Genomic DNA, 25,943 nt, shown 5'->3' with positions numbered 1-25,943 from the left:
AGAAAGTCTGAAGAAGGGTCTCGACCCGAAACGTCACCCATTCCTTCTCTCCTGAGATGCTGCCTGACCTGCTGAGTTACTCCAGCATTTTGTGAATCAATACCTTCGATTTGTACCAGCATCTGCAGTTATTTTCTTATATATAGAAAGTGGATAGTCACAGTCTTTTGCCAAGAATAGGGGGGTTAAAACTTGAGGACAGAGGTGTAAGGTGAGAGGAGAAAAATGTAAAGGAGTCCTGAAGGTAAGCCTTTCACTCAGAACATGCAACAATCCATCAGAGGAAGTGGTGAGATAGAAGCAAATACAACATTTAAAGGGCATTTGAATAGGTTCATGGATAGGAAAGGTTTAGTGGGATATGAATGAAATACAGGCAAATGGGACGAGCTGAGGAAACCGCCTTAATCTGTCATGGACAAATTGAGCCAAAGGGCCTCTTTCTGTGCTCTATATCTCAGACTATAGAACTGTATCTGCAAGCCCCAGGTTATTGCACCCTTTCTAAAATTGTGTGTATGCGTGTGTATGTGTTCAATCACAATATTGAATAACTTCCTTATGTTTCTGCTTTAAATTTAATTTGCCTCTTCCACTATTCTTTCAATACCATGAAGCCTTTTATTATCCTCATCAGAAATAGGGTTGGTATTAAATGTTGGAACGACATTAATTGTTGCTTGAAATATTGAAAAACAGGATTGATTTTGTTGATGACAGATAGTGATTGACTGACTTGATTTAGTTTCTGTTGTTGATGAAGGCAGTGTATTTAATGAGAGTGTGCAATTTCAGAAGGCTTGGTACCACATAACATGTTGACTAAAATTACAGACACTGGCCATGTGGTTAAGAAACTGGCTGAGTCAGCAAAAGTAGTCAATAGACAATAGACAATAGACAATAGGTGCAGGAGTAGGCCATTCAGCCCTTCGAGCCAGCACCGCCATTCAATGCGATCATGGCTGATCACTCTCAATCAGTACCCCATTCCTGCCTTCTCCCCATACCCCCTCACTCTGCTATCCTTAAGAGCTCTATCCAGCTCTCTCTTGAAAGCATCCAACGAACTGGCCTCCACTGCCTTCTGAGGCAGAGAATTCCACACCTTCACCACTCTCTGACTGAAAAAGTTCTTCCTCATCTCCGTTCTAAATGGCCTACCCCTTATTCTTAAACTGTGGCCCCTTGTTCTGGACTCCCCCAACATTGGGAACATGTTTCCTGCCTCTAATGTGTCCAATCCCCTAATTATCTTATATGTTTCAATAAGATCCCCCCTCATCCTTCTAAATTCCAGTGTATACAAGCCCAATTGCTCCAGCCTTTCAACATACGACAGTCCCGCCATTCCGGGAATTAACCTAGTGAACCTACGCTGCACGCCCTCCATAGCAAGAATATCCTTCCTCAAATTTGGAGACCAAAACTGCACACAGTACTCCAGGTGCGGTCTCACCAGGGCCCGGTACAACTGTAGAAGGACCTCTTTGCTCCTATACTCAACTCCTCTTGTTACGAAGGCCAACATTCCATTGGCTTTCTTCACTGCCTGCTGTACCTGCATGCTTCCTTTCATTGACTGATGCACTAGGACACCCAGATCTCATTGAACTCCCCCTCCTCCTAACTTGACACCATTCAGATAATAATCTGCCTTTCTATTCTTACTTCCAAAGTGAATAACCTCACACTTATCTACATTAAACTGCATCTGCCATGTATCCGCCCACTCACACAACCTGTCCAAGTCACCCTGCAGCCTTATTGCATCTTCCTCACAATTCACACTACCCCCCAGCTTAGTATCATCTGCAAATTCGCTAATGATAAATAGTGTACGGTTTCTTTCAGCCAGAAGGAAAGTGTGCATGAGTCTACCAGTGGTTAGTTTTAGGATTATTACTCAATGATGGTTATTAATAACCTTGCCTTCGTGACACAATTCCAAAGTTTACAAGTGGCGCAAGGCTAGGTGAGGGTTGTTGCAATGTCACAGACTTACTCAGTCCCAGTCAGCACTTTAATTGCGACTATGGTGAACATAATTGTCAAGATCTTTGTTTATATGTCATAAATAATTTATAGTTTATCAGGTCTCTCCTCAACCTCCTATGCTCTAGCGAAAACAATCCAAGTCTGTCCAACCAGACCTTGTAGCTAATATCTTCTAATCCATGCATCATTCTGGTAAATCTCCTCTGCCCTCTCTAAAGCCTCCACATCATTCCGGCAATGGAACAACCAGAACACAATACCCTAATGCAGCTTAACCAAAATCCTATAAAGCTGCAAAATGACTGCTTGCCTTTTTACAATGCCCCATTGCAGTTTCAGAGTAACAGATTAAACATTGTTGGACAGAATTTGGTGATCATGCAAAATATCCTCTTCATCAGATGCATCCCCATTTTTTGAAAATTAAATTAAATTAAGAAAATAATTTATTCATTTTCTTCAGTTTTGTGAACTAATCAGGAATCAAAAATATTCAAAATAAAATGTGTACAACAGCGATGCGAGTCTGGGACTTCAGCTGAAATGTCTAATTTAGTATGTATGGTTTTACTGAGCTTCCCTCATTAGTCTGTATTGGCGTCCAAATCTGACATTTCCTCAGAAATGTGTTGGTTGTGTTTTGTATCCAGTGACAAGGTCGATGTCAAGTTGAGCATGCTGTTTTATTCTTATTAAAATTTGTGATGAACTTCATAGTGACTGTCTAAAATCATGCATTGTACAAGATTTCCTTCTCCAGATGGAATCAAACAACCAATTTTTTAATAATTTGATAGATGCATGACCACCTTTACTGACATCAGCTTTTTATGAAATTGAATATGCAGGAAACCATTCCAGGTCGGGCAGCATATGTGGAAAGAAACAGTTAGTGTTTCAAGTTGAACCTCTGTTTCCAGCATTTTTTGGTTTTATTTCAGGTTTTCTGTAGCTTGTTACATTCATTGTTAAATTCCCTGAATTTTATTGTGGAATTTAATTGCATTTTATCGTGAAGTTTGAATACAATTTCTAAAACCTGTGCTCCAGATTATTGGTCATGTAGCACTACTACTGTTTGCACTATTCTGATTATTACTATGAAAATGAGTTATGTTGTCATTTTTAATTTTGCAGATTGCAAAAGGCGCAGTCTATTCGGTAGCTCTTATTATCCTGCTAATTACTCAAGTCCCTTCAGTCCAAGTGGAAGCAATAGTCCTTTTGGCAGTGCCTTCACTTCCCCGTCCTCCACACCAGTCCGATCAACTTCACATGTAAAACAATTGGTAATGCCTGGGACTACAGGTAAAGTGACCTTAACATCACAGTAATAATTAAATGTTTCATAATTGTGCACAATTTCAGATGTTTGATTTTGGTGTACCATTTTGGTGTACCATTAATTTAACATTTTTATTCTAGTTTTGAGTGGCAGTACCAGTAGTTTCAAGGTGCCTTAATGTAATTTTAGCAATATATTGACTGGTAAGATTGCTATTTGCAGGGAGTCAACGCAAGATACCTTGTATCTATTTAAATCTACAGAGATCATGGATTGTTTGTTCTAATCAGTACATAATTTATAAACTGTAATTTATTTTTATTGTGGGAAGAATAGGATAATGTTTTATCTAAGGACTCCTCTATTTAATAGTGATCAGTATTTATGTTGGTGGGCATTAGTTCAGATTATCTTAGGCCATGGCAATGGCATGTCAACCACACTGATTAAATCCTTCTGGATTCTCCTGAAATTTTTGAGCAAGTTAGTCATAAGCATCCTACTGTACTGCCACGTGTTTATTTTTCTGTCCGTTTATTATGATCTGCACAGCTTCCCAGTGATTTAATCCCCCACCCCCACCCTTTTCCTCGCCATTACACATAAACATGAATCAGCTTCTTCTGGCCTTGCTCCAAATTGACGTTATAATATCATAGAGCCTCTGAGGTCATCACATTTGAGACAGAATCCTTTAAGTCTAATGTTAAAATGGAAAGTTCCTCACGAGGTTCCAAATTTGTATTGTTAATTGGGCTTTAATAACAATGCAAGTCAATCAGCCTCCAGGACATGTGCTGCCATTGAAGGAGATGATACTATTACATTCACATATCTAGGCTCTGCATTTGTTTTTGTCCTTTGCTAGTAAATATCTATATATTTCAAATTGTTAATTTAGTAAGCCACCACTTATTGGAGGTGGGAAGGGGAAGGGGAGTTCTACACTTCTGCCATAGGACTACCCTTTACTGTCCATAAAACCCCAGTCTAACAACAGAAAATGTCTTAATGGATTCCCAGATCTGAAATATAAACTGCATCCTGGATCACTATCCATAGATGTTATCTAACCTACTAACTGTTTCCACCATTTTCTGTGTGTTGATTTACAAAATATGTTCTATCCATCCTGTCAGTTGTAAAAAAACTCATAAATCAAAATTTCAGTCAAATTATCCCTTAAGCATCAGTATTCCACATAATGCAAATCTATTTTTTTAAATTTATCATCGTAATCAAACTCTTGGTGTTTTAGTAACATGCTGGTGAATTTGTGCTACCTTTTTTCCCCAAGGCCAGTGCATCCTTTAATCCCCAAAGGTATTTGAAAGGTATGTGGCTTCAGAGCAAATAAGGAGAAGCTGTTCCCTTTGGCAGAAAGCTAGTGATTGGCAAAAATAAAAGCATGAGGAGGTATTTATTGTTTTGCAAAATTTAGAATTGGTATTCTTAGAATAGGTGTTGCTTTGCAAAACTGAGGATGGTGAATGAAAATCCAATCATAATTTTTACTGTGATTGGATAAATATTTGATGAAGAAAGAATTTACGAATTGGGTAACTACCAGAGAGTCAGAATAGACATAATGATCCAATTTTGCCTCTGATATATTAAGCAATATTTTCATTGTTTTCCGATCTTCCGGTTATATATTTTTTTCACATACTAATTTTTCTGTGATCCCTCAGAAAGAGATGAAGGTAGAATTGGTCTCTCCTGTTTTGTCCATTTGTACCTAAGTTTTGTTGAAGGAGAAATAATCTAACCTGCGTGGGTTTTCTCCGAGATCTTCGGTTTCCTCCCACACTCCAAAGACGTACAGGTATGTAGGTTAATTGGCTGGGTAAATGTAAAAATTGTCCCTAGTGGGTGTAGGATAGTGTTAATGTACGGGGATCGCTGGGCGGCACGGACTTGGAGGGCCGAAAAGGCCTGTTTCCGGCTGTATATATTTGATGATATGATGATGATGTCTACTACATATGCAAGAGCCAAAACAAACACATGCAACGTTCCTCTTCTTTCAACGTTAGGTCATTTTAAAGCTTCCACGGACCAAAATGCCCTCATTAGCCCCTCTTCATCCGTGGATAGTGAGCTAAGTGCTTCTGAAGTAGATGACGACTCGTTGGGATCTGGCTACAAGCTTGCTGATGTCACAGACGTGCAAATCCTAGCTCGTATGCAGGAAGATAGTAAGTATTCATGTGAAACGTGCACTGATTTTGTCACTTTTTTTGTGTTCGCCATTTCCTTCTTGTCTGTTGATAATAAGCGAGTTCAGTATCTCGACTAAGCATGCACCGGCATAGGTTGCCGGAGCTAAACATTCTCGCTGGCTGATCTGCTGGGTGTATACAGACCTGCGTTTCATCCATATTTTCCAGTTTTGCTTCGTAGAGATAAGAAAATACTGCGTTAAAAAATATTAATCCGGTGTATTTCTGGTTCATTTGTATAAGACTACGATGATTTTGTAGATTTTATTGCTTTATGCTTTGGTGAGTGAGCGAGATCGTTGCGATTTTCTTTTGCATTGCAACTTGTACCGGAGCTGCTCCTCACGTGGGAATATGTCGCACTTCCCAAAACATGAGTTATTCTTGGTTTTCCGTATTGTCAGCGATGCAAAAGAAAAACAAACATTTGAGTGAATGAATTGCTGCTTTGTGCGGGCAGTGGCTACAGTCCGTCCGGAATGTCAATGGATGAACACTGTAAACTTGAAGCTGCTGTTTGTGCAGAGATTAGACAGCTGCAGAGGTCAGCATCCAGCAGCGTGGTTTGTCTGATCAAACCCTCCCTATAATATCACCCAGTAGACACAAAATGCTGGAGTAACTTACCGGGACAGGCAGCATCTCTGGAGAGAAGGAATGGCTGACATTTCAGGTCAAGACCCTACAGGAACGATCTCACTTACTCACCGAAGCATAAAGCAATAAAACCTACAAAATCATTGTAATCTTGTACAAATTAACCATAAATACACCTAATTAATATTTTTTAAAGCAGTATTTTCTTACCTCAACTAAGCAAAATTGGAAAATAAGGACGAAATGCAGGTCTGTATACCCGCAGTAGATCAGCCGGCGAGAATATTTAGCTCCTATGACCGGCACATGCTCAGTCGAGATATCGAACTCGCTTATTATTGATATTTTTCCCTTGTAGTTCTATGACATTTCCTTTTTGTGTCTGGCTGGAACTGGAAAATTTTGCCTTCTTAGTTACTGAATTTTTTTTAAAGTTATCATTATGTTGCTTCCAGTGGATAATAACGAGTTCATATGGCAGGTTTAACATGGTTCTCCACAAGTTTTATCAGGCAATATTTGATGCTGGGGCAAATTAGATATTGAAGTTTTGTCTAAGAGATGAGTTTTAGAGTGTTTGTCAGTCTGATAGAGGGACCAAGGCATTCAGGAAGGGAATTCCAAAGAAGGAGGCACAGCCTCTAATTGTGCAATAAGTACAACTGGAGATGCTCCAGTGAGCCAATAAGGGGTGGAGGAGGTAGGGTGAAGAATTAAGTTAATTGGGCTTTCTGTGGAAGTTGAGGGGCATATATAGGATATAATATGAGAAAGAGAATTTTATGTTTGCAATTCTTTAATAAAGTAGTTTAGCAAGAAGACCGAAAACACAACAAGTGCTAGAATATGGGTGGGAGATTTTGGATGAATTTACGTTTATGGGCGATGTAAGGTGTTTTATTCAGCTACATTTCATTATCACTAGGTCTCAGACAGGAGTATGCAGCAAGTACTTCAAGACGTAGTTCTGGTTCGTCTTGCCATTCAACAAGACGAGGTACATTCAGTGATCAGGAGTTTGATGTTCAGAGTCTAGAAGATGAAGAAGAATGCGTTCCTCAAACGTTGCACCCGTCGCTAAACCGTTTCACTCCGTCTCCACGGCACACCCCTCGAGCTTCACCCAGGAATTCTCCACGCTCGCGCTCTCCTGCTCGCAGTCTGGATTATGGGAGGGCATCTGTCTCCCCACAACCCATGATCAGTCGTCTGCAACAACCTCGTCTATCTCTGCAAGGGCATGCGTCAGACCTCCAATGTAATATCATAAAAAATGAAGGTAACTGATTGATTGTGGAGTTCAATGTTCAGTAGTTAAGTACTAAAGTTTCCTGTGTTTCACGATGAGAATGTCATGACAGAAACACTGGCCACTCCTTTATTTTTCCAAATAATAAGCATGAACTGGAGAGCTTTAAAGATAGTCGTTGAATATATTCAGAATGGAGATTGAACTACAAGAAAGTCAAAGGATATGGGGAGAAAATAGGAAAGGGTTGTTGTGGTCATAATTGGATCAGATATCTTATTAAATAGTAGAGTAGGCGTGAAGGGCTGATTGCCCATTCCTGCTGCATCTCACTCACATTCAAGTCACTGAAAAGGAAAACATTTCATTTAATCTAAAAAATCTGCAATTTTCCCTATGACAGAAAGGGTAGTACAGAACGTACTACAGAATATTTACCTTTTCCTATTAATTTCAGTGTCACTTGTTTCAATAAAGCTCAGCTAGGAAAATCAAATATAACATAACAAAATTCAAGATTTGAGATTATATAATATTGACTGCAGTGTTCCCTAAGAAAATTATTTTGCATGGTTTTGTTTGACGTTTAAAGGGTACTATCTTCGATATTTTTCTGTTCTAGAAAAGCTAAGACGCAGTCTTCCAAATCTATCCAGGGCATCTAATATCCAGTCACCAGAATCTGTTAAAAACAGTAGAAGTTGTGATTCGAATTTACAAGTGCCAAATGGGGGTGTACCCCGCATTCAGCAACAAGCTTCAGCGAGTAAGTATGCATTAAAATCTAAACAGAAGAGTACATTTTTCAGAAATTTCAAAAGGCCTTCAGTAAAGTGCCCCGTAATTGACTCACTGCTAAGCTTAGAAAACTAGGAACAGAGGGTCAGGAACAGAACTGTACGTGAGGTTAAAGATGTTTGCCTGTGCTGGCAGAAAATATAAAGTGGTCCTCTGCCCAGATTACTCCAGGTGTTCAAATTATCTAATTAAAAGATAAAGTAGGAGTTGAGGAAAAAAATGTAAATGACACCTACTTGAGGACTGTAACAAATTCAAAATGACAATAACAAATGTCCTAAGCCACATAGAAGTGTATGAAGTACTTAAGAAGCATAACCACTGTTGTAATGCAGCTTGTGCGCAGCAAGCTCCCACAGGGAACACAATGATAATTCAAGGGATATGGGGAGAAGTTGGGCACAGGTGGATTGTGGATGATCAGCCATCATCGCAATGAATGGCGGTGCTGGCTCGAAGGGCTGAATGGCCTCCTCCTGCACCTTGTTTCTATGTGACTCTGTAAACCTCCCTTCAAAGCAATCGTGAGGGACTGAACGCCCAATTATCTGTATTTTAAGTACATGGAAAACGTGGATTCATGTTTATTGCTTGTAAACAGGTTATTATCAATTGTTTGTCTAGTTTCATTTATGCTATTCCCAGCAGCATGGATGGTACTCTAACATGGAAAAATCTTGTTTTTAACCTCCAAAGAGAGGCCCTATTTAAAAATAGCTACATTTCAGCAGCATGTCATATCCAAGGGAAGTGAAACCGGCCTGTTCTTCTTTTGCCCATCCTGCTATGTAAACAGAGTGGTGCAGCAGCAGTACAAAATAGCTCATTTAAACAGTTTCTCCTTTCCCATGGAAAAGTAAGGCGGCTTTGCTCACCATCCAACCACTTTTCATTAAGGCCTGCTTTAGAGAAAGTTATGGTTATATCCTCAAGAGAAAAATATGCCCAGTTTATTTCCATTCCTTATGCTGACACTGTGATGGTTAGAAAACCCCTGTTTCCTGTCCATAAAAAAACTCTGAGGAATGAGTTTGGTGATAATGGAGATTCATATAGTTTCACATGATCAATAATCCATTAAATGCATTGCTGGTATTACAGTGGGACTGGTGAGTAATATCTGACATTTGATAAAAGTTAATATGGAGCATGAACTTAAAATGAGATTAATTTTCACCAGCTGTCCAAATAAATGAAACAATGTCCATTATTAAGGAAGATGCTATGAGGTTACAGGGTGACTTGGACAGGTTGTGTGAGTGGGCAGATGCTTGGCAGATGCAGTTTAATGTGGATAAATGTGAGGTTATCCACTTTGGTGGTAAGAATAGGAAGGCAGATTATTATCTGAATGATGTCAAGTTAGGAAAAGGGGACATACAACGAGATCTGGGTGTCCTAGTGCATTAGTCACTGAAAGGAAGCATGCAGGTACAGCAGGCAGTGAAGAAAGCCAATGGAATGTTGGCCTTCATAACAAGAGGAGTTGAGTATAGGAGCAAAGAGGTCCTTCTGCAATTGTACAGGACCCTAGTGAGACTGCACCTGGAGTACTTTATGCAGTTTTGGTCTCCAAATTTGAGGAAGAATATTCTTGCTATTGAGGTTCACTAGGTTAATTCCCGGAATGGTGGGACTGTCATATGTTGAAAGACTGGAGCGACTAGGCTTGTATACACTGGAATTTAGGATGAGAGCGGATCTTATTGAAACATATAAGATTATTAAGGGATTGGACACATTAGAGGCAGGAAACATGTCCCCAAAGTTGGGGGAGTCCATAACCAGGGACCACAGTTTAAGAATAAGGGGTAGGCCATTTAGAACGGAGATGAGGAAAAACTTTTTCAGTCAGAGTTGTAAATCTGTGGAATTCTGCCTCAGAAGGCAGTGGAGGCCAATTCTCTGGATGCTTTCAAGAGAGAGCTAGATAGAGCTCTTAAAGATTGCGGAGTCAGGGCGTATGGGGAGAAGGCAGGAACGGGGTACTGATTGAGAATGATCACCCATGATCACATTGAATGGTGGTGCTAGCTCGAAGGGCTGAATGGCCTACTCCTGCACCTATTGCACTCCTGCATCTATTGTCTAACCCATGAAGTACAGACAAGGCTGGGGGTTTTTTAAAGTTCAAATGGATCGAGAATTTGAGTATTTCTTGTCATCTGCCAACAAGATATAATGGATTTTTGAGGGGTTTTTAATGCCATGGACTTTCGCAATTTCCTTTGTCATTTAAAAAAAACCATCAAGTGCTATCAAATGGTACAAATGCTTGATTCATAACATTAATTATTTTTATGAATAATTAACAAATACTTGAAATATTCCCCTCGACCAAAAAAAGTGGTTGCTTTATGCATGATAGGAGTCTGCATAGTTTTAGATATTTTGTTTGAGGTGTAGAACGTCTTAAGTTGCATGAAGGTGGATGAATCTCCCGAGCCAGATCAGGTATATCTGAGAGCACAGTGGGAAGCTAGTGATGGGCACAAAGGGTGGTGGATGTATGGAACAAGCTGCCAGAGGAGGGAGTTGAACCAGGAACTATCCCAACATTTAAGAAACAGTTAGCAGGTACATGGATTGGACAGGTTTGTAGGGATATGGACTAAATGCTGCCAGGTGGGACTAGTGTAGCTGGGATATGTTGGCCGGTTCTGGGCAAGTTGGGCCGAACAGCCTGTTTCCACTCTCTATCACGCTATGACACTAAGAAATTGCAGGTGCCTGGCTGAGATATATGAATCATTATTAGAAGGTAGACATAAAATGCTGGAGCAACTCAGCGGGACAGGCAGCATCTCTGGAGAGAAGGAATGGGTGACGTTTCGGGTCGAGACCCGACTTCAGACTGAAGAAGGGTCTCGACCCGGAACGTCACCCATTCCTTCTCTCCAGAGATGCTGCCTGTCCCACTGAGTTACACCAGCATTTTGTGTCTACCTTCGATTTAAACCAGCATCAGCTGTTCCTTACACATGAATCATTATTAGGTGCGGGTGAAGTGCCAGAAGACTTGCTTGACTACATTTGTGCCTCTATTTAAGAAGGGTTGCATGGAAAAGCCTTGGAACTATAGACTAGTTAGCCCAATGTCTGTGGTAGGCAAGTTATTGGAGAGTATACTGAGGGATAAGAAATATATGCATTTGGGTAGACGGGCTGATTAGGGAGAGTCAGCATGGTTTTGTACATGGGAGATAGTGTCTCCCGAATCTGTTCATTGAGGAAGTAGCTGAAAAGGTTGATTTAGAGCAAAGCCATATATGGTGTCTATATGAATTTCAGTAGGATATTTGATAATGTCTGCATGGTAGGCTACTCTGGAAGGCGAGATCACATGGGACCCAGGAAGAACTAGCCGACTGGATAGAGAATTGGCTTCATTGAAGGAAGCAGAGGTTGATGGTGGAAGGTTGTTTTTCAGTCTGGATGACTGTGACTGGTGTTGTGCCAAGAGGATCAGTGCTAGGCCCTTTGCTGTTTGTGGTTTATATCAATGATTTGGATGATAATGTGCAAGACATGATTAACAAGTTGGTAGATGACACGGAGGTGAATGGCATCATAGATAGTAAAGATGGTTGTCGAAAATTGCAGCAGGATCTTGATCAGTGGGGCAGGTGGCCTGAGGAATGGTTCATGAAGTTTAATCGAGATAAGTGTGAGTTGTTGCATTTTGGGGAGTGAAACCAAGGCAGGATCTTCACAGTGAATGGCAGTGCTCTGGGGAGTGTTGTAGAGCAGAGGGATCCAGGAGTGCAGCTGCATAGTTCCTTGAAAGTGACGTCACAAGTAGATAGGGTAGTCAAGAAGGTTTTTGGCACATTAGCCTTCATCACTCTCATTATTGAGCTACAGGGTTAGGTTGACTTGCTAGGACTGTATTCCTTGAAGCGCAGGATGATGAGAGATGATCTTATAGAGGTGTATAGGATCATGAAAATAGATAGGCTAAATGCACAGTCTTTTACCCAGAGTAGGGGAATCAAGAGCCAGAGCACATAGGTTTAAGTGAGGGGGGGGGGGGGGGAAGATATAATAGGAACCTGAGGGGTAAATTTTTAATACAATGAGTGGTGTGTGTATGTATTGAGCTGCCAGAGCAGGTCTTTAAGGCAGGTACTATCACAACATTTAAAAGACATTTAGACAGGTACATGGATAGGATAAGTTTAGAAGGATATGGGCCAAACGCAGACAGTTGGTAGTGTAAATGGGGTGTGGAGGTCGGCGTGGGAAAGTTGGGCCGATGGGCCCGTTTCCATGCCGTGTGACTTATGACCTAATGGTATCATAATTTTTGAAATCGACTGCTTTAATCTTAATATATTATTAGTAACAGCAGCCAATTTGTTCTTTTGGTTTTTTTTTTGTTTAGTTTTGTAATCGATGAAAGAATTAAAAGTGCAAAACCCGTATTGAAATGATTGTAAAGATCACATGAAATGCCTAAAACAAACTACTTGTTATTTACAGTACCTTCTTCGTGTAAGCTCCGACTTCCAACCACACCATCACCATTATCTCTTCGACAGCCACTGAAAGCGATGGTCAATCCCGCGCCTGCCTCTGCAGGCTCCACAACCGGTCATAATAGCTCTGAAACTGGGCAGTCTGCTCAGTCTCTCGGCTCGCCAAATCACAGTCCTTCAAGTGGCGCCCCACCGAATAAAGGTCAGGGTGCGGGCATTCGAAGTGGCTTGCCGCGACCTAGTGCCTCTGCTGGAGGGGGAATATCAGTGCCTCGGAGTAAGCTTGCACAGCCTGTTAGAAGGTAAGAGAGTGAGTGAAAGCAAAAATCTTTAGTTTACATGAATCAATGCCTCTCCCTTATTTAGCATGACTGAGAACAAGAATTGACAATGATTGTCTCAAGCTTTCACGGAATTTAGAACTCATTTTTGTGAACTAGTATCCTGCACTCCAAGGACAAATGGAAAACCTACCGCTTGAAAAGTAGATGATGCTATTGTTCTGCCAGTCCGTGGTGCTCATTAAATCATATGTCCCTTACGTAAATGATGCAACTTGCACCTGTTGTAGGTACCCTAACAAACTAATCCACACTGAGCTAGATGTGCATTCTGGGGGAAATGTAGCCTGTGCTTCCAAATGTGTATGGGTATATATGTATGAGCTGTACACAAATTGGGCAATCTTAAGCTGGAGAGGACCTGTGGTTAAATTCTAAGGGACTTGCGAAAGTCCCACATTTGGCTGAAGTTAGTCCAATCTTAAAAGGTGATTAAATCAATCTGCATCGTCCAATTTTCTGGGTGGGCTGGCGTCTATTCTTTTACAAACTAATGCTCGATTAACTCAACAGAAATACTTCCCAACTCTGTTTAACTTTGACAGAATAGAATATCAGCATGTTTTGCTTTCTAGACAGTATATATTTTCAATCATTTAAAAAATTGAGCATGATCCTGATTACGAGTGCTGTTTGTACAGAGTTTGTACGTTCTCCCTGTGACCACATGGGGTTTTCACCGGGCGCTCCAGTTGCTTCCCACACTCCAAAGACATACAGGTTTGTAGGTTAATTGGCTTTGGTGAAATTGCCTCTAGTGTGTAGGTTAGTGTTAGTGTACGGGATCTTTATTTGGCACAGACTCTGGGTCCATGCTATATCTCTAAAGTCATAAAATATAGATTTGAGACATTTACACCAGGTCAAAGTCCAGGCAGCTTAATCTTGCATCTATCTATTTCTGATTCATTGCCTTGTTTCAGACTTAAATCATCCATATTATCCATGTATATATATGATATGATATGATATTCCACCATGGTTATATCCTAACGTTCAGATCTCTTTGCATGAGCAACTTGAACAATGGCTGAATCAATAACAATTCTGGATTTAAACTTGGGATTTGAATACTATTTATGTTAATGTGACAAGTCATTGAAAGGCTTATGTTGTATATATTGCCCACTTTATACATGAATGAGCATATGGAATTATAACGTATTGATAATCAGTACAAATAAATGCCTACCAATCAATGTGTATTTAATTTTTTTAACTGTAGGGATAAATTCTAGGGTTAAGGGGCATAAGCATTCCGGAAGTGACGTGAGAGGACGCTGGCGTTGTTTGTTCGCCGCTTCTCACCACTTCTCTGTTTGTATTAATTTTGCTGTTTTTGGAAAGATTTCCTTCTGCTTGGACTAATCCTTCTGCTTGACCCTCCTGGCATCATCTGCCCAGCTCTACCTCCGCTGCCTCCGCACCCTTGGACTTCTCACTCCTGTCTGTGCTCCTGTCTCTGCTGGCTTGGACTGCTCTCCTGTGGGTTACCTGGACAGCTAGCTAGCTCCCTGCTAGCCACCGCTGCAGTCATCGAGCTGCAGGTTACTCGCTAGTTGCTAACGCTAACAGCTGCCCGGCTGCTTCCTCTGCCTGCACGTCCTCAGCTCCCTATTAACCCTTGGGCTGCTTAGCTTCCTCGGTCCTCCTCATAGGCCATGCTCTGGATCAGCCTGTTGTGACGTTTTGATGTGCTAGCCCGCGGTAGCCGGCTAACTTCTCCGGGCTCCGTGCTCCTTCGCTCCTGCCTGGCATGGCACTGAGGTACTTCGCTGCGAGGCTGCTCCAGCTCAACAACCACTCCACTCCGCCATGCATCTCTGCCATCATCAGCCACGGACTTCTACGACGACCCAGATACATCCACAGAGGTTCCGGTCACAAGTTTGCTTACTCCCAGACCGGTCACTCCATCCCTACACTCTGGTCAGCTGAGCGGACTTCCACTCGTCGATTACGTCATCACAATAACGCACACGAGCGCGCCCCCTCCCCTGTCTGCAAACCCTGGCAAAATCACCCGTGTCCATCCACACCATACAAAGCAACATGAAGCTCACTCTGTTCAATATCCGGTCCCTCAACAATAAAAGCCACATTCTGAATGACTTCATCCTGGAAAATAAACTGGACTTCCTCTGTCTGACTGAAACCTGGCAACAACCTCTGGACTACCTCCCACTCAACCTCACTACATCCAACGGATACTCCTACATCAATAAACCACGCTCGGAGGGCCGAGGTGGTGGGATTGCCGTAATTCACCGACAGGACTTCAAGATCAGCCTCATCTCCATCTCATCTGCTCCTTCATTTGAACTTTCAAACTCTCTGGCCACACACAATTAGTCATGGCAGTTGTCTACTGCCCTTCCAAACCACACCCATCATTCCTTTCTGACTTCTCTGACTTTCTGACCCAGCTCTGTTCTCTGTCCCCCTCAATCCTCCTCCTCGGTGATTTCAACATCCATATGGACTCCACTGACTCCACAATAACCGCTGACTTCACTGAAATACTCAACTGCTTTAACCTCACTCAACACGTCAATTTTTCCACCCATAACCGTGGGCACATTCTGGACCTTGTCTGCTCCACTGGACTAAATCTGCATCACCTCTCTGGCTCCGACCTCACCCTCTCCGATCACTTAGCCATCACCATGTCCGTCAACATTCCCACCCCAGCTCCAAGGCAAAAACGCAAAATCAACTTCCGTAAGCTGAACTCTGTTTCACCTACCTCGCTCTCATCCTCCCTCTCTGAAATAATGTCCGCCTTTCCCTTCGTTGACCTCCACAGCCCCTCTGACCTCACTGACTACTACAACCACACTCTCTCCTCCTGCCTCGACCAGCTTGCACCTATAAAAACTAAAACAGTTTCCTTCACCCACTCTGCTCCCTGGTTTACCCCCGAACTCCGCATGATGAAAACTCATGCCCGCCAACTTGAAAGACTCCGCAACAAAACAGGTCTCACAATTCACTCCCAAGCCTACAAAGACCACCTGCAGCACTACAAAGATGCCCTCTCCCACGCCCACTCCACCTACTACTCTCAAATAATTCACTCTGGCTCCGGAAACCCAAAAGCACTCTTCTCTACAATAAACAAACTCCTCAGCCCCCTGGACACCATCTCCCAATCATTCACAGTTGACAAATGCACCACTTTCCTTTCATTCTTCCAAAGCAAAATAGACAGCATCTACAGCACCGTAACCACCAACGCACCTGCTCCCCCTCAAACCACCTGCCCCCCCTTATCCTGTCAACCCCTACCTCAGTTCTCCCCAGTCTCCACCACCGACCTCTCTGACCTCTTCACAGGAATAAAAACTGCCACCTGCACTCTGGACCCCATCCCCTCCAGCTTTGTCAAAGTCTGCCTTCCTGCTCTCTCTCCACTTATCACTGCAACAATAAACTCCTCCCTGTCCACTGGCATCGTCCCGCCATCCCTCAAAATCGCTGCTGTCACCCCCATTCTGAAAAAACCTGGTCTCAACCCTGACACCCCAAACAACTTCAGACCAATCTCCAACCTACCATTTCTGTGCAAAGTTTTGGAACGTGCTGTAGCTTCCCAACTCAAATACCACCTCTCTACCAATAACCTGTATGAAACTTTCCAATCCGGATTCCGCTCCAACCACTGTACTGAAACTGCGCTCCTCAAAATCACAAACGACCTTTTCCTCTCCTCCGACGCTGGCAACCTCAACATCCTCATCGAGGGCGGCACGGTAGCGCAGCGGTAGAGTTGCTGCTTTACAGCGAATGCAACGCCGGAGACTCAGGTTCGATCCTGACTATGGGTGCTGCACTGTAAGGAGTTTGTAGGTTCTCCCCGTGACCTGCGTGGGTTTTCTCCGAGATCTTCGGTTTCCTCCCACACTCCAAAGACGTACAGGTATGTAGGTTAATTGGCTGGGTAAAGGTAAAAATTGTCCCTAGTGGGTGTAGGATAGTGTTAATGTGCGGGGATCGCTGGGCAGCACGGACTTGGTGGGCCGAAAAGGCCTGTTTCCGGCTGTATATATATGATATGATATGATATGATACTTGACCTCAGCGCCGCCTTTGACACCATAAATCACTCCATTCTCCTCACCCGACTTGAAACCTCCTTTAACATCACCGGCACAGCCCTATCCTGGTTCAAATCTTACCTCTCTGACAGGCACTAGTTCATCTCCATTAACAACTGTAAATCCCCCACCGCTCCCCTCCCCCAAGGTGTCCCCCAAGGCTCAGTCCTTGGCCCCCTCCTCTTCATCCTCTACCTGTTCCCCCTTGGTCAATTAATCCGCCGTCATGGTCTCAACTTCCACTGCTTCGCCGATGATATTCAGCTCCTCATCTCCACCAAGTCAATCTCCCCCACCACACACTCTACACTGACAAACTGCATCACTGAAATAAAATCTTGGCTTCAATCAAATTTCCTCAAACTCAACTGCAACAAATCTGAAATCATCATCATTGGTCCAAAAACGCTCACCAAATCCACCCAAAACTTCATCCTCAATATTGATGGTCTCCCAGTATCCACCTCCCCTCACATCCGGAATCTTGGAATCATCTTTGATCAAACCCTCTCCTTCGACAAACACATCAAACACATCACAAAGACAGCCTTCTTCCACCTCAAAAACATTGCCCGTCTCCGTCCATCCCTCTCCTTCACAGCTGCAGAAACCCTCATCCACGCCTTCATCACCTCCCGTCTGGACTACTGCAACAGCCTCCTCTTTGGCTCACCCTCAAAAATCATCAGTAAACTTCAATACATTCAAAACTCCGCTGCCCGTCTACTCACCCACTCCCCGATCCGTGACCATATCACCCCCGTCCTTTACAAACTCCACTGGCTCCCCATCCCCCAGAGAATCCAATACAAAATCCTCCTCATGACCTACCAAGCCCTCCATAACCTGGCCCCATCCTACCTGACTGACCTCCTCCACAGGCACACTCTCACCTGCACCCTCCGCTCAGCTGCTGCCAATCTCCTGTCCCCCCCCCCCATCCGGACCAAACTCAGATCCTGGGGGGACAGGGCTTTCTCCATCGCTGCTCCCACCCTATGGAACTCACTACCCCAAACCGTCAGAGACTCCTCCTCACTCACCACATTCAAAACATCACTGAAGTCTCACCTCTTCAGCACTGCCTTCAACCACTGAAGGTCACCTCACCTTCTGTCTCCTTTCTCTGTTCATTTACTTATTTATCTATTTATTCACTTCTCTATGTTCTAGAAATCCCTGTAAAGCGTCTTTGAGTGTTTGAAAAGCGCTATATAAATGTAATGCATTATTATTATTATTATTAAGCAGGAAACTGGAAACCAAGGTCACGTCAACCACGATCTGATTGACTGACAAAGCAGGTTTGAAGGGCCATCTGCTCCCACTATATGTTCGTGGGTACATTTGAGATTTGTTTGACTTGTAAGTAAATTGTCATATGAATTCACTTCTCTTTTTGTAAATTGATTTATAGATCATTGCCAGTCCCGAAGACGTATGGCAACATGAGAGATGAAAGCTGGAAAGATGGTTGCTATTGAATGAAATACTCAGAACAGTCTCACGCTCACTCCACGAACGTTCTTGGAACAAAAGGACTTTTATAGACTGTTCATGGAAATATAGCAGGATTTGAGAATATCCAGTTCTCTGCCATAAATCAGCACAAGTTGGTGGAGATCATGGAGTAGCAGCACTTTATTGACATTAAACATCAGTTTTTACATCAGTTTTTCCATGTACAATCAGTTTTTTCCATAACTGTCCATTGTTTTGATGCTAGTGAGAAGATGATATTGACATTTAAGACATAATAAAAGTCTGGACACAATCCCAAAAAATGCCAAAGAAAAAGCTTACAACAACCAGTGCTAGGGAAAAATGGATAATTAACATTGTCCTTTGAACGATTAAGTAAAATAGACTATTTGTGAAAGCCTGTTTTTGTACAATCAGATGTAGCAGTGGCAGATTTTGTATTCGGGAAGAGAAGGAAGAGACAATTCCAGTAACACATAGAACAGATCTACCGTTACAGTGATTCATAGTCCAATGCACTCTGGTTTAGTTTCAGCACCAAAAATCATCATCTTTGCAGTTGTGACCACCTTCAGTGATATGTATTCAAATTACACAGTCTTATTTTGTTGAGTACAATTTTGGGTGTGAGGGGGATGTAATTTTAATTTGTGGCGACTTGCAATAATATCCCAACGATAAAGATGAATATTATCAATTGTCACCCTAAAATATTTGAAATGAAACCGGTATTTTTTTTTCTGTAAGGTGTTATGTATGAGCAAGGTGACTTATGATCTGTCCGTGATCACTGGAGTTGTGCTCTGTTGTACATTGCAACTGACTGAAACTTTCAACCTATTGCTTGTGAGAAAAAGCATGTTGTAACCTAAACGGTGCTCTGTACAGACAAAACTATGGATAAGTGGCTAAAGTTGAGTATATATTGTAAGTGAGACACTTTGTTTAAGTATTTGCCCACACTAAGAAAATGTATCCATCAAAGTGAACACCACATTTGAATGTGCATAACTATTTCAATGTCCATTTTTATGAAGTGACTTTTATTTTAAATTGCCAAAGGGCTTGGTGTTAAGCAGGTTTTACACAATTTTGTTTGTCAAATTGTACAGCACTGGCTCAGGAAAGAGTGGTGTAAATGTGCAGCCAAGTTTTCAGCAATCAGCACATAATAGGATTTGTTCATTTTTATAACGTGTTTCTTTTATAAGATATGTAGTGAAAACTTAGTCCATTAAAATTGTAATCTGATCATACCACAGTGCTTACAAAAATGCAACATAATTCTATCTAAACTATGCACTGGTTATCCTGTTATATCAATAAACTTGCTTGGAGCTGTTCAATAAATACTGAAGCCTGGTAGGTACTATATTCAGTAATTACCATTTAAGAAGTCACTACACGTGTATATTCTTATGAAAATTTGAGTTTACATTTAAATATTTGCATACTACTGCAGGGAGTTGTATGTTTATTATTTTGAGTGATGCCGTGGAACAGTTTAATTTGACCATATAGTCAATCGCCAGAATCCATTGTTTAATTATTTCAAAAAGAGTGTATGTTGATACATGAACTGGAAGCAGTTTATGCAATTTCAGTAGAAAACATTCTTTCCTAGTGGCCATATTCCTGGTGTTGGAGCCTTGATAAATATATAATGGTGTGATAAATGTGAAGTGACTGAGCTGGCCAGGACTATGGTGAACACAAAGGTTAGGGATGAACAATGAGTGGATGAGATGGATGTGAAGTGATGGGGTGAGCACAGTGAATAGGATGATCAGTCTACATAGATAGCTGAACATGAGATACGTGTGACAAGATTTACAGTGCGTGTGTGGATTGAATATGTGCCATGTGTGCAAGTAGTGAGAGAGTTAAATGATTTTGTTTTTGTTTACTCATCTGAAAGACCAGGTGAAGTAACCTGTTTCAGTTTTACATTTGGCAAAAGCACAGAATACTCTCATTCATTTGAACATAATTGTGTTACATGCAAAAAAACTGAATGTAATACTATAAACATTATTTAGTTGTGCAGGTATGTGTTTAAACATTTTCCACTGAGAAGTTGCCTAAACAAGAGAATTATATTTATTTTATTTGAGTTATCTTCCAGTATCTTAAAAGTTATCAAGAGCAGTTTAATTTCAAAATTTTGCTTTTAAACAGGTGTGAAATGCATGTTGTGAAGTAAGCAATCTCCTTAGAATGGATGTTTGGTTTAGTTCTTTCCACAGGAGAGATATAATGCTTGAAAATTATGAATATCAAAGACAAAAACTTTTAAGCAGGAAGGATCCTGTGAATGGCAGGAGGGAGTGATGGAAACCATATTCCATTCTAAGCTATAAGATTCTCTTCACGTAATGACAATGAAAGCTGACAGTACACAATAGTGGAATTCTTTTGGTATTTAATAACTTCTTCGAAAAAAGACATGAATAATACACAACCATTCGCACGCTGCAGTACTACAACAGTTGGACAAAAATGAAACCTCACTAACCTTAAGAATAAATTGAATAAAATTAAAAGCATCTGTCTCTCAGCATGAGACAAAAAGGATCAGAAATTTGACACTCAAACAGCACTGAGCTCTTGTGGGCAAAAAGACTTGCTTACACTGAAAAATGAATTCATTTTGTATTAAAAAAAATAGTGCCTATAATTTAAATTTATTTTTGAGGTTGTTATAATGTTGATTGGTGAATGCGAGTTAATTTTTGTGCCAATATCTTGGAGTAAATGATACTCAGTGTAAATAAATGGTAATGTATTGCTTTCTTTATTTAATTTTTGCTTTGCCATATAACTTTTGTAAATGTTAATGAACTTGTTTAAAAAATATGCAAGAATCACCTTGTTTAAAAAAAAATAAACATTTCTTGACATTGGAGAAGTATTGCAGCTTTTTGTAGTTATCAATATCGAATAGACCAGGGTCTAATCAACTGATTGTCACAATGGAGATGAACTGTTTTAAATATACAGTGATAAGGAAAAAGATGAAGTAAATATACTTTTGGCCATATACTTGTGGAAGCACTAAACAGAGCCACATTAGCGTCCTCGACAAATAGAATATTGGAGACTTGCTCAATTTAAAAACATAAATGTATCAGAAGGCTTGAACACATGGAACCATGAAACATTTAATATGTGCATCAATTAGCAGAGCACAAAGTGTGTTTCCCCTCACCCCACTGGGAACACTTCCATTACTGACGAATGGGAAACCCTATTCCCTGACCTAACCTTTGTTCCAGTTGCTCTCCTCCATAATGAATATGGCATAATTGCATTTCCCAGCACTTGAGCCATATAACCTCTGCCTCGACGATTCAATTGCTTGTCTAGATCCTTTATAAATATTGTGAGTGTCTCTATTTCCATCACTCCCTTGGGCTGCGTATTCCATTGTAGTCCAATTAAGTATAACCAGGGCCTCAATGCTGAGGATGTAGACTTGGGAGAGAACATTGATGTTAGATGTGAATTTGGAGGATCCTGAGGAGACAAAACACTGTCAGGGAGACAGTAGTATCTCACAATATTGTACTGTGATCTTAAATGCTCACCAATGTGTTAACTTCAAAAGAATAGAGTTTTATATCCAAGCTTGCAAATATCACAATGGTGAGAAGCAGCTGAAGGCTTTGTATTATTTATATTTAGAGTTGTGGTAAATATAGCTGAAGGCAGTATTTATTGCCAATGCCTAATTTCCTACAAGATTGCCACCACCTTTAATTTCTGTGTTTTGTTAAAGGTTGGTGGCTGGGGATATCTAGGACATGATCCAAAAACTTAGAAAAATAAGAGTTGGGTAGTCCATTCTGCCCTTCCTGCCAGCGCCATAGCCAATCCTTTAGCTGGATACCACATTCGTGCTCTCTCCCCTTACCCTGGCCTCCACTGTCTTCAGCAGCAGAGAATTCCATAGGTACACTGCCCTCTGATTCAAGGGATTTCTTCCCCTCAGTCCTAAATGCACTACCCCATTTCCTGAGCTTGTACACCCTGGCTACAGACAGCCCCAGCCTGGGGAGCAGTCTGATCATTCTTTATTACTCTCCCTCTGTGGAAAGTAGATATTACCCTTCCTCTGTGGCAAGGAGATGAAAACTGTGTATAGTAATCCAAGTGTAATTTCACTTTGAGGGAGTGCAGCCGTAGGTTCACCAGGTTAATTCCCGGGATGGCGGGACTGACATGCAGTATGTGGGATTTTATCAAGGGGCTCTGGAAATCCAAAACAGCTCTTCCACTGTTTCTCCCTTATCAGTTTTTAGGTTTTGTCTGATCCCATTGATATTATGAAAGATTCTTGTTGTCCTTTATGATGACACGACAAACTGGAGATGCTGAAATCTTGAGCAAAACATAGTGCTGGTGTCATTTAGTGGGTCAGGCAACATCTGTGGAGCAAATGGACAAGTTTAGTTTGGTTAAGTTTATTATTGTCATGTGTACCGAGATACAATGAAAAGCTTTTTGGTTGCATCCTATCCAGTCAGCGAAAAGACAATACATGATTCCAACCAAGCTGTCCACAGTGTATAGATACAGGATAAAGGGTATAATGATGACATGACGTTTTGGATCAGAAACCTCCTTCAGACTGATATTCAGTTTCCTCAACCTTTTGTATTTTGCAGTTATCCTAACTAACAGGCTCAAGAAATGTATCTGCTCTTGATGTCAGGCTCCACATCAGTAGTCCCATTTTTTTCTCTTGTTCCCTTTTTAAATAGAGGTTACATCTGCAACATTAATTTCTGCAGGTTATTCCATAATCTGTAGAATTTGGAGAGATTATAACCTAAATCTACGATTTCCAGCCACTTGCAGCAGTCTGGGATGCAATATGTCAGGTTGTGGAAAATGCTACTCAGTCACATTAACTTCTCTAACATTTCTTATTTAAACAACTTAGTTTCCTTCGACACTTCCTTTTCCTTGGACTCCAGGTAACCTAGCATTTCTGGGGAAGTTATTTTGTGTGTTTTTCTGTGAATTTCCATTGTAAATTCTCCTGTTTATTAACATAAGAGATCTATATTTGCTTTCACTGCTTTTTTCCCCCTTTTTATAAACTAGTGGAAACTTCTACATTCTGTTTGTATATTCCCTGATTCTGGTACCCTCTGTGCTCTCTTTTTTAATTTTTTTAATTAATTTTATTTAAATTTTAACAAAACACATACATGTTACAGCTCATCGTACCCAATGATACCTACATTATAAATTCGATTATACATTATAAATTCGATTATACATGTATTGTTCTGTATTATCTCCCCACCCACAACCCCCCCCCCCCCCACCCCCCAGTTAGAAAAAATAGGAAAAAGGAGAAGAAAAGAAAGAAAGAAAAAAAAAAAGAAAGAAAGAAAGAAAGAAAGAAACCTGGAGACAAGAAGGAAACACTACCGGCTAATTTCTTATTAAATTCTTTTTAGGGGTATCAAAACAATCCTGAAATTAAATATTTCCAATTCTTAATCCTAGTTTTAAAGTGAATGGGTTCCAAAGTTTCAAAAAGAAATCATATCTATTTCTCAGATTATAAGTAGCTTTTTCTAATGGGATACAACTACGCATTTCTGCATACCATCTTTCAATTCTTATTTCCTTATGATCTTTCCAAGTGACCGCTACACATTTTTTTGCTATTGCTATTTTGAGAAATCTTTCCTGATATTTATCTAAAATTAATCTTGATAATATTCCTTTAGTATCTCCCAATAAAAACAACCTTGAATCCAATGGTATGGTCTTATTCATCAATTTTTCCAATTTTTTTTTTAGGTCTTTCCAAAAAGGAGTTACCTTCGGACATGCCCATGTGGAGTGTAAAAAAGTACCCACATCCTGGTTGCATCTAAAACAAATGTCAGGTAAATTTGGATTTAAATTGTTTAATTTTTTCGGAGTTAAATATAATTGATGTAAAAAATTATATTGTACTAAACTATATCTCACATTAATAGTATTTTTCATACTTTCTAAACACAATCTTTCCCAACTTGGTTCATCAATGCTAATATTCAGATCTGTTTCCCATCTTTGTCTTGATTTTTGAATTCCTGTCTTTGGACTAGATTTTTGTAATAATTTATACATTGAAGATATAATTTTTTTAGTTCCCTTGCCCTGAATCAGGGATTCAATTCCTCTAATTTGAAATAAAAACATTGAATTACCTAACTTTTCCCTTAAAAAAGATTGTAGTTGATAATAGAAAAAAATACTGTTCCCTGGAATTTGATATTTCTCAATTGAGAAAATGTCAAAAAATTATTTCCTTCATAGCAATCTCCTATATGTTTAATACCTTCTGTTCCCAGACTTGTAATATTTGATTATTCAATTTTTTACTAATGGAGTTTTAGCTGTTAGAAAGAATCTTTTATCATTAGCTTTAACTGTTTTCAACAATATATTAATTAAATGTTTTAGCAAAGGTGACTCTTGATCCTTAACTAATAGCTCCGCTTCCCATTTATAGATAAATTCTTCTGGGCATAGTTCTTTTATTTTATCCATTTCAATTTTAACCCATGCTGTTTTTCCACCCTCTTGATAAAAGGATGAAATAAAACTCATTTGTGCTGCCAGATAGTAATTTTTAAAATTTGGTAATTGCAGTCCACCTAATTCAAATTTCCATGTTAATTTTTCCATAGACACTCTTGGCATTTTACCTTTCCAAAGAAAATTTCTCACAATTTTATTCAATTCTTGAAAAAAAAATATTTGGTAAAGGTATAGGCAGTGTTTGGAATAAATACTGTATCCTTGGAAAAATATTCATCTTAATACAGTTCACTCTCCCTAGCAATGTAATTGGAAGATTCATCCATTTCTTCAAGTCCTCATCTATTTTTTTAATTAGTGGTTTATAATTTAGTTTATACAGATTATTTAACTTATTATCTACTTTAACCCCTAAGTACTTCATGCCTTCTTTTTGCCATTTAAACTGACTTTCTCTTTTACATTGATCATAATTACCTTCAAAAAGAGGCATTATTTCAGTTTTGTCTTTATTAATTTTGTATCCTGATACTTTCCCATATTCTTCCAGTCTGAAATATAATTTTCTTAAGGATTCCAATGGTCTAGTAAGACAAATTAAAACATCATCTGCAAATAACATAATTTTGTGATTTTCCTGATTAACTTTAAATCCTTCAATGTCTAAATCTGATCTTATTAGCTCTGCCAGAGGTTCAATGGCCAATACAAATAAAGCCGGTGACAAGGGACATCCCTGTCTACTAGATCTTTCCAAATTAAATGATTGAGAAGATTGGCCATTTGTCACCACTTTGGCTTTAGGTTGTTTAAGAGCTTTTACCCAGTTAATGAAACCATTTCCCAA

The 25,943-nt window shown here is 40.3% G+C and overlaps 1 protein-coding gene across 2 annotated transcripts in view; it reads left to right on the top strand.

Moving 5' to 3' along the window:
• The window catches only part of slain2 (SLAIN motif family, member 2), a 31,640-nt gene extending 10,283 nt beyond the window's left edge, over window positions 1–21,357 (top strand). The window contains exons 3-8 of one of the 2 annotated variants that reach the window (XM_078398762.1): window positions 3,136–3,306; window positions 5,320–5,481; window positions 7,028–7,381; window positions 7,974–8,117; window positions 12,632–12,929; window positions 18,483–21,357. In XM_078398762.1, coding sequence (XP_078254888.1) covers window positions 3,136–3,306; window positions 5,320–5,481; window positions 7,028–7,381; window positions 7,974–8,117; window positions 12,632–12,929; window positions 18,483–18,549 — 1,196 coding nt within the window. In that variant the 3' untranslated portion in view covers window positions 18,550–21,357. The remainder of the gene's footprint in view (window positions 1–3,135; window positions 3,307–5,319; window positions 5,482–7,027; window positions 7,382–7,973; window positions 8,118–12,631; window positions 12,930–18,482) is intronic. The other variant, XM_078398763.1, reaches the window with a different exon arrangement.
• The last annotated feature ends 4,586 nt before the right edge of the window (window positions 21,358–25,943 follow it).

This window comes from Rhinoraja longicauda, chromosome 1 (genome assembly GCF_053455715.1).
Source record: "Rhinoraja longicauda isolate Sanriku21f chromosome 1, sRhiLon1.1, whole genome shotgun sequence".
NCBI classification, from domain to species: Eukaryota; Metazoa; Chordata; class Chondrichthyes; order Rajiformes; family Arhynchobatidae; genus Rhinoraja; species Rhinoraja longicauda.
Note: the sequence above shows the minus strand (reverse complement) of the source record. Positions and strands in the feature narration are given on the sequence as shown.